The 14,098-nt window shown below is 37.8% G+C and overlaps 1 protein-coding gene across 1 annotated transcript in view; it reads left to right on the top strand.

The window, feature by feature from the left end:
- cfap74 (cilia and flagella associated protein 74) overlaps positions 1-14,098 on the top strand; it is a 62,965-nt gene that overhangs the window by 36,342 nt on the left and 12,525 nt on the right. The window contains exons 21-25 of the mRNA XM_044111444.1: positions 7,324-7,411; positions 10,853-11,026; positions 11,833-11,966; positions 12,063-12,324; positions 13,893-14,027. Of these exons, the coding sequence (XP_043967379.1) occupies positions 7,324-7,411; positions 10,853-11,026; positions 11,833-11,966; positions 12,063-12,324; positions 13,893-14,027 (793 nt within the window). The remainder of the gene's footprint in view (positions 1-7,323; positions 7,412-10,852; positions 11,027-11,832; positions 11,967-12,062; positions 12,325-13,892; positions 14,028-14,098) is intronic.

The raw sequence follows: 14,098 nt of genomic DNA, 5'->3' as shown, positions 1-14,098 counted from the left end.
TACTTTCCAAGTCAGACCGACTATTCTGGAACCAGAGATCATGTTGTGTACTGTTGTTTTCATATTTTATGTTCATACCATGATGTTATGAAACTTTTTTTCAGTTTTTAAAGTGCATACATTTGTGTCCAACCGACAGACAGAGGATACAAAAGGGACTTCATCACAGCAGAGCCATGAAGGCTTCTGATAATGGTGTCTAATGACTTTGAAGGACCTGCTAATTCTTTCGACAACAATCCAGGCTCTATATATAGATGGAGTGGCAGGAGTTGGACTGCAGTTTGAAAGCCAGGAGAGCAGACAGGGGACCCCCAGGGTGAATGTGAGAGGCGTGCAATATGTAAAAACCTCTGCGTGGGCGCTCCTCTGCCCACCCTCTTTATTTTTTTCCCCCCTTTTCATAGTTAGGCAGCTTTGTATGTCAATAGCTGGGCTGATGTGTTTTTTTGGAAACGATGAGAAAATTTTCCCTCCACTTCAAACAGAATGTTAGCGGCACGCGCTAGTCGTCAAATAGCAGGGGAACTCAAGAGGAAAGTGGGAAAATGTCAGTAATCTGTCATATTGAATCAGCAGAGGTTTTAATGCGAGGATTAGAGGACAGCTTTACTCGTGCTGCTGCTGCTGTTGCTGTTGCTGTGATGATGTGTCTTTCACATGCGCTAACATAACTACAGCTTCCACCCCCTCCCTACTCCCTGTGCATCACACTTTTTTCACTCTGGCTGCCTTTGCCTCCTGCGTTGTCTTCTCCCACTCTCTCACACTCTCACGCTTGTCTTTTTCTTGGCCTCTCACCCTTAACTGTACTTTTTGGTTTTCTTTCTCTGTGTGTTAGCTCCTTTACTTCTCCACATTCATTGTGTCCCTCCCTGTTTTTATGAAACTTCTCTTAGTGTTCAGCCATCCACCACAGTTTTTTGTTTGTTTGTTTGTTTTTTGTTTTTTTGCTGGCTCTGATTCTGCTTATGTAATCTAAGTCTCCAGACCCACTTCACTGCACTTTGTTGTTGTTCTGGCAACTGTTGGCCTTTTATCATAAGAAATGTCATTTTATGAAGTGATTTGATAGGAAGCTTAGCTAATTATAAGAGTGGTAGTCTCTAATTACTTTTTTCAGGGGTATTAAAGAGAATTGAATATAAATTGACATCCCACTTTATCTATTTGTAAAAATTTTAAAAACCATTTATCATTTTCCCTCCATTTCAAGCATTGTATTAGTTTATCAAATACAATCCCCGTACATTAAAGCTTGTGGTTGCAACTTCAGCAAAGCACTATATGTCTGATAGAACAAAAATATCTTTATGTCCACTTATGAAACACTTAGAGTAGTTCAGAGATTACTTACCTATCCATGTTGTCTTGCTTTACTCCAAAATTCTGGACAGAGCATCAGCTTATTACAGAGCGACACATAACAAGCCATCATGCTGCATGTACACAGTCCCACAAAGTTTCTAGTGGCCAATCTACACAATTTACATGATTTTTTTGACTGCAGGGACCCTGGTGAAAACCCACACATACTCAGGGAGAGTATGGCAACTCCCCGTGCTTTTATCTGTTTTTCTTGACCACAGCGTATAAATTCTCCTCACAAAATATCAACTGCTGCAGGACAGCCTCGTAGCCTTCTCTATCAGGGCCAGGAAAGCTACTGCAGTGTTCACCTGGAACATGCATAGCTTTGAAATTTTCATCCAGAAATCTAAGACTTGACACAAACAGCTACATCCTTTAATAAATGCGCAGCTTCCTCTACTGAAAAGGTTTTTGTGTAATGATAAGCTAAGGCTAATGTATCTGCCCTCCGTTTTGAAATGAATTCAGTCTCACTTTCACCATGAAGGTAGTTTCCTGCGATAGATCAACCACTTGATGACGTGGCACAAAAATATTTTGCAAGCAGCAAAAATAGTCCATGATTCAAGAAAGATTGGCTGTGCAAAAACTTGATTGACTGCATGTCTTGGTGTATAACGTTGGGGACTGATTACTTAAATTCCCAGATCGTACATCAACCCACAGGGATGGAAAGTAATGGTAAGGATGTTTGTTTTTTTTCTTTATCCAGATTAAAAGGTTAAAGTCTGTTAGGGCTTGAGAAAACAAGGTTGAGGGATCTTGTGGGTCATGGACCTGAAAGAACATATGAGTGTGCCTGTCTCCATATGTTGAGGGCATACAGCCTCTGAATCAGCTGGGAGATCAGAAACATAAAAGCTTCTGTCTGCAGTTCAGCAGTAAGGACGATAGTGAGAAACAACAAATCTGGATTAGATTTAGAAACAATTTTTTTTTTTTTTTAAAAAAGGACCTTTGTGAACCAAAAGAGCATCCTTTACCCAAAATAGAATTTGGCACCATACAGTCTGAGAAGGGAAAATAAATAATGTGTTCAGCACATCAGCCGGCTGTGTCCCTCCTTTCCCTCCGTCATGGTTGGATCTTCTGTTCCGATCTGTTAATTTTTTCTCGCTTTGCTTTTGTTTTATGCAGAGGCAGTGTGTCATTTAAAATGGCACCACCAATTCTCCCAGCCGGAGCACGATTGGATTTCCAAATCCTCATTATCTGCACTGGTTCCACTCACTGTCACATCCACGCTCACACACTTCCACAGACACGCACACACACACACACCCCATTCGCACACTGTTATATCTGGATTCTGAAATGACTCATAGCTTTCATTCTTCACACAGGTGTTTGCGCCTTCTCTGCCCTCCTCATGCTTCTGGGAGAGAGTGAGCACACTCTTGTTTCCTCCTGTGAGGGGCTTGTGCTCAAGCTACCCACATCTCTCTTGCCTCATCCTTTCTCTCCCTGTCTTCCTCCACTTTTATTTGTCACCAGCCAGCCCACACTTTTTCCTCACACATCCAAAGCATTCTTATGTGCACTACATAATTTCTTCTTCATAGTATCCAGAGTACCAGCTCACACGCTGCTATTCCCTGCTAGGATTTTGATTGAATCGCTGTGTGTTTTATTATAATTTTATCATTAAAATGTCGATTTTTCATTGCTGTGTGGAGCAGCTGTTGTTGATACGTTATGGACTTCAGTTTTTTTTCTTGTTTTTGTTAAGGAGAATCATCTTTCTCTTAAACTTCATTAACTCTCCCTCAGTCTTAAGAGATGGAGTCATTTGGACCCCACAAGTTTTTTACCGCGGCCCGGCAGAGTTTACACTCACTTCCTGTGCACTTTAACAAGGTTTTTGGTTTCAGGAACTGATGGTCTGGACTTTTCTTTCAGTCAAAAGTTTGAGTTGCATGCAGACATCTTGATGATGATGATGATGATGATGATGATGATGATGATGATGATGATGATGATGATGATGATGATGATGATGATGATGATGATGATGATGATGATGATGATGATGATTATGATAATGATAATTTATTTCAGACAGACATTTCACCAACAAAATAAACATAATAATAAGAAAGACTTTCATGTTTCTAAGTGTAAGTACAATACCTTACTATCAAATTTACATACTCAAATACATGTAAATACATCACTTATTCAGTATCTTCTGTGACTTAAGGTGGTTGAGGCTACTGGTAGCTGCTAAAATACACCAGTCAACAAGCTAGCTTTTTCGCATCTATCAAAATTTTTCTTTGGCTGCCTGGACAACGTTCGTTTTTGCCACTGGCTCACTCATGTGGCCCTCCAGTACGACAACACTACAGTGGATAAGGCTATAGAGAGTCATATGCAGTGTCAGAAGCTGAAAACCGCTGCCAAGAGCCGCAAACAGAACCCAGAAATTTCCGTTTGTGCTATTCTTATTTGTAATGCAGCACGATCAACTGTCCTTTACATTTAAGGGTTTTTCTGCTTTAATTTATCTGAAGGTTATATTGATAAGGTCTTAAAAACTCGTAATTTGATATGCTAAAACCTGCAGATACTCTGTATCTTGAACCTTGCTACATCTTGTCCTTTTACAAAAGCAGATTCCAAAATTGCAGTACTTTTAGGGGGGATTTTTCAACAATACACAAACATAGAGAGGTGAATAATTGTAAGGTGGAAGGAAAACAACCCCTGATCTTCAAAATATTCTGAAAATGTGCTTTTACATGCAACTCTCTTTGGCCAATGATTTGTATAAACACCTTTCATTCTAAAGGAAGATACAGGTCTTTGGGGGGTGTATCTACTGCTTTTCTATATTTAGAGGTTAATAGTTGTGCCTATTCTTCCCATTAAAATAGCTTAAGTTCAACTTCAACACAATTTTATACCTGACCTGTTTGCTGTGTCTCTTGGTCTTCATCATGCTTTTTGTTCACTCACTTTTTCTTACAAACCTCTTTAGCTTCCCTGTGATACATTCTTTTATGTTGGTCTATAACAATTAGATTCCATTGTAAAAAAAAAAAAAAAAGTTCAGTATACTTGATTTTTCTATGTAAGCCACTGTATTTTTTTTCAGCCTGTGTGCTTTATTTCCTCCCCATGTGATCCAACTCATTTGATCCTGGATTTCTGGTTTGAAAACAACTACCCAATCTAATGCATGCAGAGATCGCTGTTTCCTTATTTTTGCTCTGTAAACCTGATGACGGGATCCTTTGAATGGGATTGCTTGTCTGAGCGGTTTAGGTGTAATCTCTGAAGAGCAGGCAGCAGGGCCAACCCCGGCGGTTCCAGCTGATAAAAGGGAGATTACAAGGATGATTTATTACAGATTACGGCGAACGACTCTCCCCAGTGCTTTTTGCCACTGGCACACTGCTTACGTCACTACTGGAAACTTTTAGAGGGCTCAGAAGATAGAAAGACCCAACCAAAATGATGACTAGTTTGTTCATTAATGGCATTAACTATTCATTATTTTTTGTCATTTCTAACCCTCAATCAAGCTATGATCATAATCTGTTTATAATCCTCTTCCTAATCAATTTTTTAATGGTAAAATAAATTCCACTATTATTTAAATCACATGAAAAGAGGTACTATTCTGATAAATGCTTATTTTAATTTTTATTATGCATCACAAATGGTCCTAGCCTTTCGGATTACACAGGATTTTGCTGAGCAACATGGATATTTTATGGTTTTCTGTGAAACACTTGAGAGACATGTTTTTGTTTTGTGCTTCTGAAGTTCCAGTTATTGTATTCCGCTCCACTTGTGTCTTCCACAAATCTTAAACGTGTCATTAAAAGACTGAAAAACCCGAGACTTGATGCGGATAATCTGGGTATCAGGAAGAGGAGCACGCAAGACAGATCTGTGCAGGACACCGGGCAAATCTGCAGCACAAATTCTCTCCGAACATATGGGCCTGGTGACGCCCCACCAGGCTTTTCCACTCGGCCCTGCCAAGCTAATTCAAGAGTGACTCTCCAGCAGCGACACTATTAGTAGGCAGAACAACAGCGCTTCTTTAAATCTACCCTCTGTGCTCATTTGTCAAGTTATGAAAGAGAGAAGGAATAAAAAAAATCACTGCATAATTGCAGAGATTTCATTTTTGCCAGGAGAGGCAGTGACCTTATTGGCTTTGAGGTGCTGTTGTTTTTGTTGCTGAACAGAAGGTTTGCAATATTGGTGAGGAATGGAAAATGTGACACACATGCCTGTCCATGCGACTGTAAAGGTGCTGCTTTGTATGACAGTAATGTCGGGTGGATATTTCGCAAACATTTAACAGTTATAAAGACTTCAGACAGAATTAAGAGCACAAAGGGAACTCTTAATATTGGATTGCTTGCAAGCTTGGTCAACGACTAAGAGGCAAATTTCACGAATATACAACTCCTTGCTTCATGCTAGTCTCTCTCACTCCCTGGGAGGACTTGGAAAGATGATTTGGGAATACAAGTTACTGACAAGATCTGGGAGTCTTACATCAATCGTATTCACTCATCCACTATTTGTACGTCATACAGTTTAAAGGGCTTCACCATTTTAATTTACTTAGAGCCATATTGGCAAAGATGTCTCATGTCTGTAATATATCCATTCATTGCGATTTTTGGTGTCCCAACAAAAAGAGTTGGCATTACCTCTATTCAGTTATACTGTTATGCTTTTTTATTTATTTATTCACAGAGAAACCATGCACATTTCATTAGCCTTGGATGGATTCAAGTAACTAAATGGAGAATTTTTGAAAAGCCAGTTTAGCAATTACGTACATGCCTGATAAGTTATATTTTTTTTTAGAATTTACTAAAACCAAGCCAAACAAACTACAAACTAGCAATTCATACAATAATTTCTTTGTCTTCATCAATAATGAGTGCTCATCTCCTCACTTAATAACCATACTGTTGCTAAATACGCTAACATTTAGTAACAAGAGCCTGCTACTAGTCTAATATTATTCCTTTTTCTTCGCTGATTCAGGATGATACTCTTGACCTGGAAGGATTCTGAACTGTCGACAATCCGATGAGAGACATAATGAATCACTTACAAATGGAATAATTTAGATGTTGCTTATGAGGTTCAGCAAAAAAGTACTGTTTGAATCTGGTCACCCATTTTGAATACAATATTGTTCACAGAGTAGCATTATACTGCTCTGTTACTATGAGATAACGGCGCCATGATATCGATGTGATACACCAGGATATGCACATTGTGTTTTTTATAAATCGCACCTGTTTTTGTTTTCTTCCAACATTCGGTTTGTTGCATGCTAATATGACGTACCACTGGTCGGTAGTATGTTAGTGCTGTCTTTCTCTTACTGTAAATCTCTCTGTTGTGACTTTTGTATTAATAAAAAAATCTGAAAATAAACAATTTATTCAGGTTAAAAAGAAAGAGAGTTGGTGGATAAATGTAAGGCAGACGTTATAAATATATATCCAGTGTAATTGTTATCATGAGAGCAGCACTCAACTCCTGCTGATATTGAGGGAAAGGAGTTTTACATAAGCCTGTGTCCTCTTTGAATCATACTTACGTCTCTCATCACCATGGCTACAACCTACAGTAGTGTGGAGGCGCACTCTTCATCTCTCCCCTGCTTTCTCTGGCAATCCGATCTTAACAGTCGTGGGTTACAGTAACTAAATGGGTCTTCAGGGTCTGAATCTGAATCTAACCCTGACAAAGCCTTCGAGCGGCTCTTGGCTTTTTGACTTTTGAGATCTGGCATCTGTAAAGAAACCCATATTTTGGAAAAATCACTGTTGCGCCTATAGTGCTTCTGAGCATTTTTTTAGATTCTTGCACTGCTTCGGTCGTGACTATAAAAAGCGTTGCTTTATATAAACAACTCTGTTCTCACACTGTTTTTGTTTTTTTTTCCTTTCTCTGCCTTCTCCTTAGACATTCCCTGTCCAAAGATGCTGGGAATTATTTTGACAGTGACACAGGCGTCCTGGAGGTTCCAATGACAGTGCAAGTAGCAGGGCAGGTTTGTATCATATTTTACATGTTCTACTCATTTCACAGGAAGCCTCCTTGTGATCCTGAGGAAATTGTACTTCCCATGTAAGTGTGGTGGCTCTTGAGTCCTACTTTTTGACAGAAGCAGCATCACTGAAGGTTGTAACCTATTTTGCTGGTAACAGGCTAAAATTATCTCACGCCCTCAAGGCCCAGTTACTCCACAGGCGCTAATAAGCCAAGCATAAAGGTTACCCCACATTGTTTCACTGAAAATGACTTCCTTTGCTTCGAATGGGCATGCAGCTGCCAAATGCATGTAGTTTCTTCGTCTTAAAAAGGCTGATAATGACAGAAGGCTGAACGTTTTCCACGTTGTTTTAGAGAGATCCTGTTTTATCTGGAATCGCACAACTTTTTACCTTCTTTATTATTGGTCATCCACATCCATTAGGGCTTTAAAAATCTAAACTATTCTGTTTCTTCACCATGGGAGTCTGGAGATAACCCTAAAGAGAAGTGTGAACTTAATTAAATAGGGACATGTTATAAAAATGTCTCATCTGGATGTTATCTAGAATAAAGAATTGCTATCCATTTCCAGTTTGCCTTATTAAACTGAATATACATATATATATTTTTAAATGTAGCTTCTTCTGCTGAATAAAATACATCACTAATTTAAAAGGAAATCTGACATCTGACAATATCTGACAACTGTCACTTTAAAACTTTAAAAAAAATTAGTTTCTTAAATTTAAAGCAACAGTTTGAATGCTTCTTCTGCGGCTTCCTGCCACGCTTTTAATAAACGCAGTAACCCCTGCTTAATGAGGCCTTTGAAGGGTGAGGTGGTTCCTCTAATGACTGCAGCTCCCCTTCTCCTTTTCCATCATCTTCAGTCTAAGATAAATGTCACCAAGATGTTTTTTTGGGTTTTTTTTTTTTTTTTCAAATTTATTAGGAATTTTGAAATGCATCTACATGTTGGTCTTTAAACGTGTGAATTTTTGTTTGTTAGAAAACGTTTTAGGCTTAATAGTAATCAATATCATCATCACAGTGGTACACAGTTACATGTTTCCTGATATTATGTAACCCTACAAATAATGTGGAACCCCTTTCTTAAACTTTTTTTTTTAAAACTGCATGAAAATAAAATCTACTTTTTTGAGTTTTGCATTATAACAGCGTTGTTGTGGTGATGAGCTGAAGGCGGGGTCGGAAAGAGCAGGAGCTTCTTAAAGGGACAGAGGCCAATTTCAAGGCATCAAACCGTGAAGTACAATTTCTGCTAAGTCATGTTTAATACATGCAGCATTTTTATAACAACTGAAAGTAACATAGGTACTTGATTTCTTAGCTTGATTTATTCTGCTGTGCTGTTCTCTTTCTGACTGCAGAGTGCAGAGATTATTTTACTAACTACATCCTTCTGGTTTTGATTGGCATAGGCTACATAATGTGGTTATGAATCTGCCTGCTTACTAAACCTTTTCATTTGTAGGTCAGGTCAGATATTTCTTTTGGATAGACACAATTTCAATTCAATTCAATTCAAAAATACTTTAATAATCCAAAAGGATTATTAAAGCATTAATTAACACTGTAACACATTAATTTAAAAGAGTTATTGAAGATTGTGGTGGCTGTTGTAAAGTTGAAGCCCAAGTCAAATTTTTATATTAGGTTTTTTCTGGTATTTTGAAATTTGTGAACTGCAGTCTTTATATAAAAAAAGAGCCCAGAACAGCCGTTGAAACATTTGTGCACTGCTTCTGCCAGCTTTCTTTTCTTTTTTCTTTCTTTTTCTTTTTTTGAGCAAATCTAAATCTGGTTCCGTTTCTTGCCAAACCGTCACCTTGTTCTCATTTGCCAGCCAACCAATGGTCCATTTCTCTACAAGGGCAAAAGGACTGAGGACTGAGGTGTGTGTGTGACACCGAAGAGGAGCCAAAAACTCAGCCAGGATGTTCCCGTGAAGCATCAAAGCTGTTGCCCCCAGCCTCAGGCCCTGAGTTCCTGGCATTAAACCGTCAGAAACGGTCACACACATTCATACACTCACCGTTTGGTCAGCAGACAACACAGCAGCTGGCAAGAAATGCCACAGTGACACTGTCCTCTGCTGAGTACTGACATGACTCAGGAGGATGCCATCTTGAGTCAAAACAAGGAGAAGAAAGACGTTTTGTTAACTTTACTTGTTAAGTTATTCTTACTAATTATATAATATATATATTTTTTTTTTTATTATTATTTTTATTTTTTTTTTTATTGTTCTAAACATGACCACAGTTTAGTGCTTTAGAGCTCCGTTATTGATTAAACCCAAAACAATCAGGTTTTTCAGGCTTCACTGTCACACCATGTTGCACAGTGATTCATTTTTGCCAACATGCTGTGGAGTTTATTTTCTAATTCTGCTGTGATTGCTATTTACAGGGGCAAACAATCTCTATTAATCCTCCTCCTAGAATAGTCCCAAGCATATGCATAATTATTCCCCCACTTATGAGACAGAAAAAAGTTGAATCAATATATTGCTGTGATGCTGACCATATGCATGCTGGAACACTGACCTTACTGTTTTTGAGTGGTGCAGTCAAAGTCTTAAACTAAATCTGATAGAGAAGCTGGAAGACGACCTTTGACATATAAGGATTAGTTTTTAACAGAGGGTTAGGTTAGTTTGCATAGATTTTTTTTTCCTTGCTGAGATAAATACTAATTTTGCAGTGTTTTGTTTGAAGAATTAATTAAAATTTGTGTGATCTGAACATGTCAGTGTTCCAAAAATACAAAAACAAAAGAAATCTGTAAGAGGCTGCACATTTTTAAAGCACTGAAAGTACTCTTGCAAAATCTTTTGTATTGTTAAACTTAAATGTAATATCTTGTATTCTAATTTGATTCGAACATTGGAAAATATTTGGTAACAAAAGCCGGGATGCAAAAAGTGAGTTCCCTGTAATCTGGTGCTTATATTTAAATTTTCACAGCTCACTTTAACTAGTACTATATGTTTAATACACGCAGAAAAAAAAACACAAATTATGTTGTTGCCCGATTATAACAGACATCCATAAAATGCTTAAAAAAGATTTTTCTTAAGCAGAAAGACTAAAGTTAAACATCAATTCACTGGATATTTTCCATATTTATTTAAATAAGAAACTTCTGTTCATTATGTGTGCTTTCTCTCCATGCTTCATTAATGCCATACTATTAAAAATTCATGAACAAGACTTGAAAAGTGATAAAAGTTCAAGGACAGTCAAAGAATTATCAAACTATATTGAGATGCCGTATATTAGCATTTGCATGGTGGTGAAATAAACTACAGATCCAAAAGGAGAAACTGGAATGAAAATGTCTTGACTCGAGCGATGCTAAATTGTTCCAGTCAAAGTAAAGCGACAGCATGTTTACCATAACTAAAAAGGAGGCGTTTGCATTTATTTTTTAGGTGCTTCCAGCTCAGTACACAATACATGCTATTGTCACATCTTCAGACCTGCAGTTTGACCAGACCGAGGTGGACTTTGGTCACTGTTCTATCTTCCATTTTGTCAGAACCACTGTTTGCCTCACCAACATGTCCATCCTGCCTCAAGACTTTGGTTTTGTGGCGGTTCCTGAGGTATGCTCGTTTATATGTCTTGTTGCTTCTGAAGCCGTGAATCGAATACCACTAGTGAGACCCTAGATTGCACTGACTGGTACAAAAAATCAAAAATTAATAATAATTTGCTAGCTTAACATAACATAGTGGGTGACAGTGAACTATGGTTCTATTGGTTTCTTACGTTGTGATTTGGGAAAGATATTTGTTGTTTGAAATCTGGGGAGTCTCTGATATTATCAGAGACCATGTTAATTAATGTTACAGATTCCAGCTAAAAACCAGTGTACTTCTCTGCAAACTGTAGTACCAACTTGTTCTCCAAAGGAGATTTTAATTGGCTGCGTTTGTGTGAAAGATTTAATGAGTTAAAAACCATTTTGCTATTTCATGCTGTTTCACACATAAGTCGGCCATATTGGATTCACAGGTTACGAAAAGTTTAATGTATCCACTCAGAACTCTAATTTCTACTGACGTTTCTGTTAGTATTCTGGACATTTTAAATTTTAAATAAGAATAAGATACATGTATTTAAAATAGGTTTTTCTTTTTTATAACACAACAAACCAAAGTAAAACCCTCCCTTTCTGAATGGACCACTTTATTTAGAAATATGTAAAGATGGTGGTTCAAGGAGCGCTTAATATTATTAGATGGTACAAAAGAGTTAACAATCGCTGTAACCAATTTATGAAAAACATGAATGTAAATTCCCTCCTTTGAAAGCAAACATCTTTATCGTAATTTCACTCTTATTCCAATTAATGAAATGTAGACACTTTCAACTCATTCAGTGTGACTTTTTGCTTCTGTTTCTACAGTATATTGAGGTCCAGCCTTACGATGGCTTTGGCACTCTGCTTCCTCAAGAGACCCTGGAGATCGATCTGATCTTCAGCCCTAAAAAACCTATAGAATATAATTTCCAACTCCACTGCAAATCTGGAATTGACAGGTTCATTTTTACTGCCTTTCTGATTTTGAGTGAATGTCCCACATGTTTGCTCATAGAATGATAAATGTCTTCTTCCCTTTTTTAATGTTTCATCAGAGACTTTGTGCTGCCTTGTCGAGGTGTGGGTTTTCATCCACCGCTGGTGCTTTCCCACTCTCTGATTCAATTCAAACCTACGGCAGTAGGCGACAAATCCACTGCCACGATCTACCTGACTAACTACCAAGATAAAGAAGCTGGAACTCGACTCATCAAAGTTGTCTCAGCAGTCGAAGCTCCGAGGTTGTTCTGCTTCATCTTACCAAAGGATTCCGACATCAGCATAACGCCCTCAGTAGGACGCCTTCTCCCCGGAGAGGTGGATGAGATTATCTGTTATGTTTGTCTGTAAATGTAAAGGATGTTTTAGGTGAGAGGAGAATTTTTTTTCTCCTCTCAAAGAGAGCAGATCCATGTCATGCAAAGATTTTAGGTGCATATCAGCATCTCCTTTAGGACTTCCGCATACAATGAGCTTTGACCCGTAAGCAATAGTGTAAGTTTACATTCGAGAGGCAATGCCAAATTGATTTGCGGCATTGTCTTCTATTTAAAATGATTTTGGTATGGATTTTAGTTCATGGTAGGAAAAGAAAAGTAGCTGCTAAAAAATGCAGTAAGACATGCTTTTCCGTCTGACTTCTCATTTTACTCACCAAGAAAACCAAGCCTTCCGGAAGAACTTGTATTTTGATTTTATCATAATAATTTTCAGCCTGTGGAAGATGATTCTGGTAATCTTGCCACAACACAGTTGTAAACAATTTTGCACGATTAAAATGCAACCGTCCTAACTGCTGCAAAGCTGGACGCTTCTGTAGTCCGTTGTTGCCCTCTGCTGGAGACTTGATGGAAATGAAGGACAATTTTTTGGGGGGAGGGGGGGTATTGAACTATTCTCAATTTAATTTTAGGTGATGAGCTTTTATTTTTCATAAGTTAACAGAATAACTACTTTTACCAGTTTTAAAAAAATAATTATTCCTTTAAGTTTTTGTTCCCACATTTCCTTGCAAATTATTTCATTCAAATTAAACTTTAGCACATTTTATGACATTACATCCACAAACGTCAATGTATTTTATTGTCATTTCACTTAATAGCACCTTGAAAATGCAAGGTGGAAAGGAATTCAGCCCTCTTTACTCTGATAATGCTAAATTAAAATCTAATGTGTGTGACAGAATACTTAAAGCCTACATTAATATGAATACCCATCACTGTATCCACGGAGATAGTAGCGTTATTCTGTAGGTTGCTTTTCTCTAACAGAAACAGGAAGCTTGGCTCAAATCAGCAGGAAGATTGATGGAGGTAAATTTGGAGCAATCATGAAAGAAAACCTGGTAGAGGTTGAAAAAGACTTAGGACTGGTATGGAGATTTACCTTCCAGCAGGATTATTATTATTTCCTATACATTATTTCCACTGAGCTTTTTTTTTTTTATATATTTTTGAAAATAAGAATGAGGAAAAGAAATGTAGTCTCTAGATGTGCAAAACTGTTAGCAACACACCACAACAGAATGGTGGTTGTAAAAAAAAATAAATAAAACTTTGACTCATCAGGTTGATTAGTGATGCACAGAAAATTTTTACTGATTTTTATTTGTAAAAAATCTTGAAAAACACTTCCATCATTTCCTTGCACTTGGCGATGCACTACTCCACATCAAATATTTTAAAATTTGTGCCTGTAATGTGTCACAGAGCTTAAAACAATCAATTTTCCTTTAGTTTTTTTTTTATTTCTGCTCACAAATAAAGATAACAACGTAGCTTAATATAGCGAGTAGAAAGTTTATCCTCCTTAAGCAAACCAAGCTTTTTCACCATTTCACCAAAACCAGATACGGAATGATCGTGTCACTATCTCCTATGTTCCAGAGATGCCTGGTTCAGGTGATGTTCAGACCTGTTCTTCCGGAGAAAATGATCAATGAAGAGGCTCTCCGTCTGCAACAAAGCACCAAGTTGACCAGCGAGAAGGAGCAAGATGTGAGCAGACTCCCTGAACAGGAGGTACAACTGAACACCCGCTTCGGTTACCTTCACAAATGTAAAACAAACTGGTGGAAAAGTGATTAAATAGC

The sequence above is a fragment of the Gambusia affinis genome, linkage group LG01, assembly GCF_019740435.1.
Source record: "Gambusia affinis linkage group LG01, SWU_Gaff_1.0, whole genome shotgun sequence".
Classification (NCBI taxonomy): domain Eukaryota; kingdom Metazoa; phylum Chordata; class Actinopteri; order Cyprinodontiformes; family Poeciliidae; genus Gambusia; species Gambusia affinis.
The sequence above is the reverse complement of the archived record's forward strand: the minus strand, read 5'-3'. Positions and strand labels throughout refer to the sequence as shown.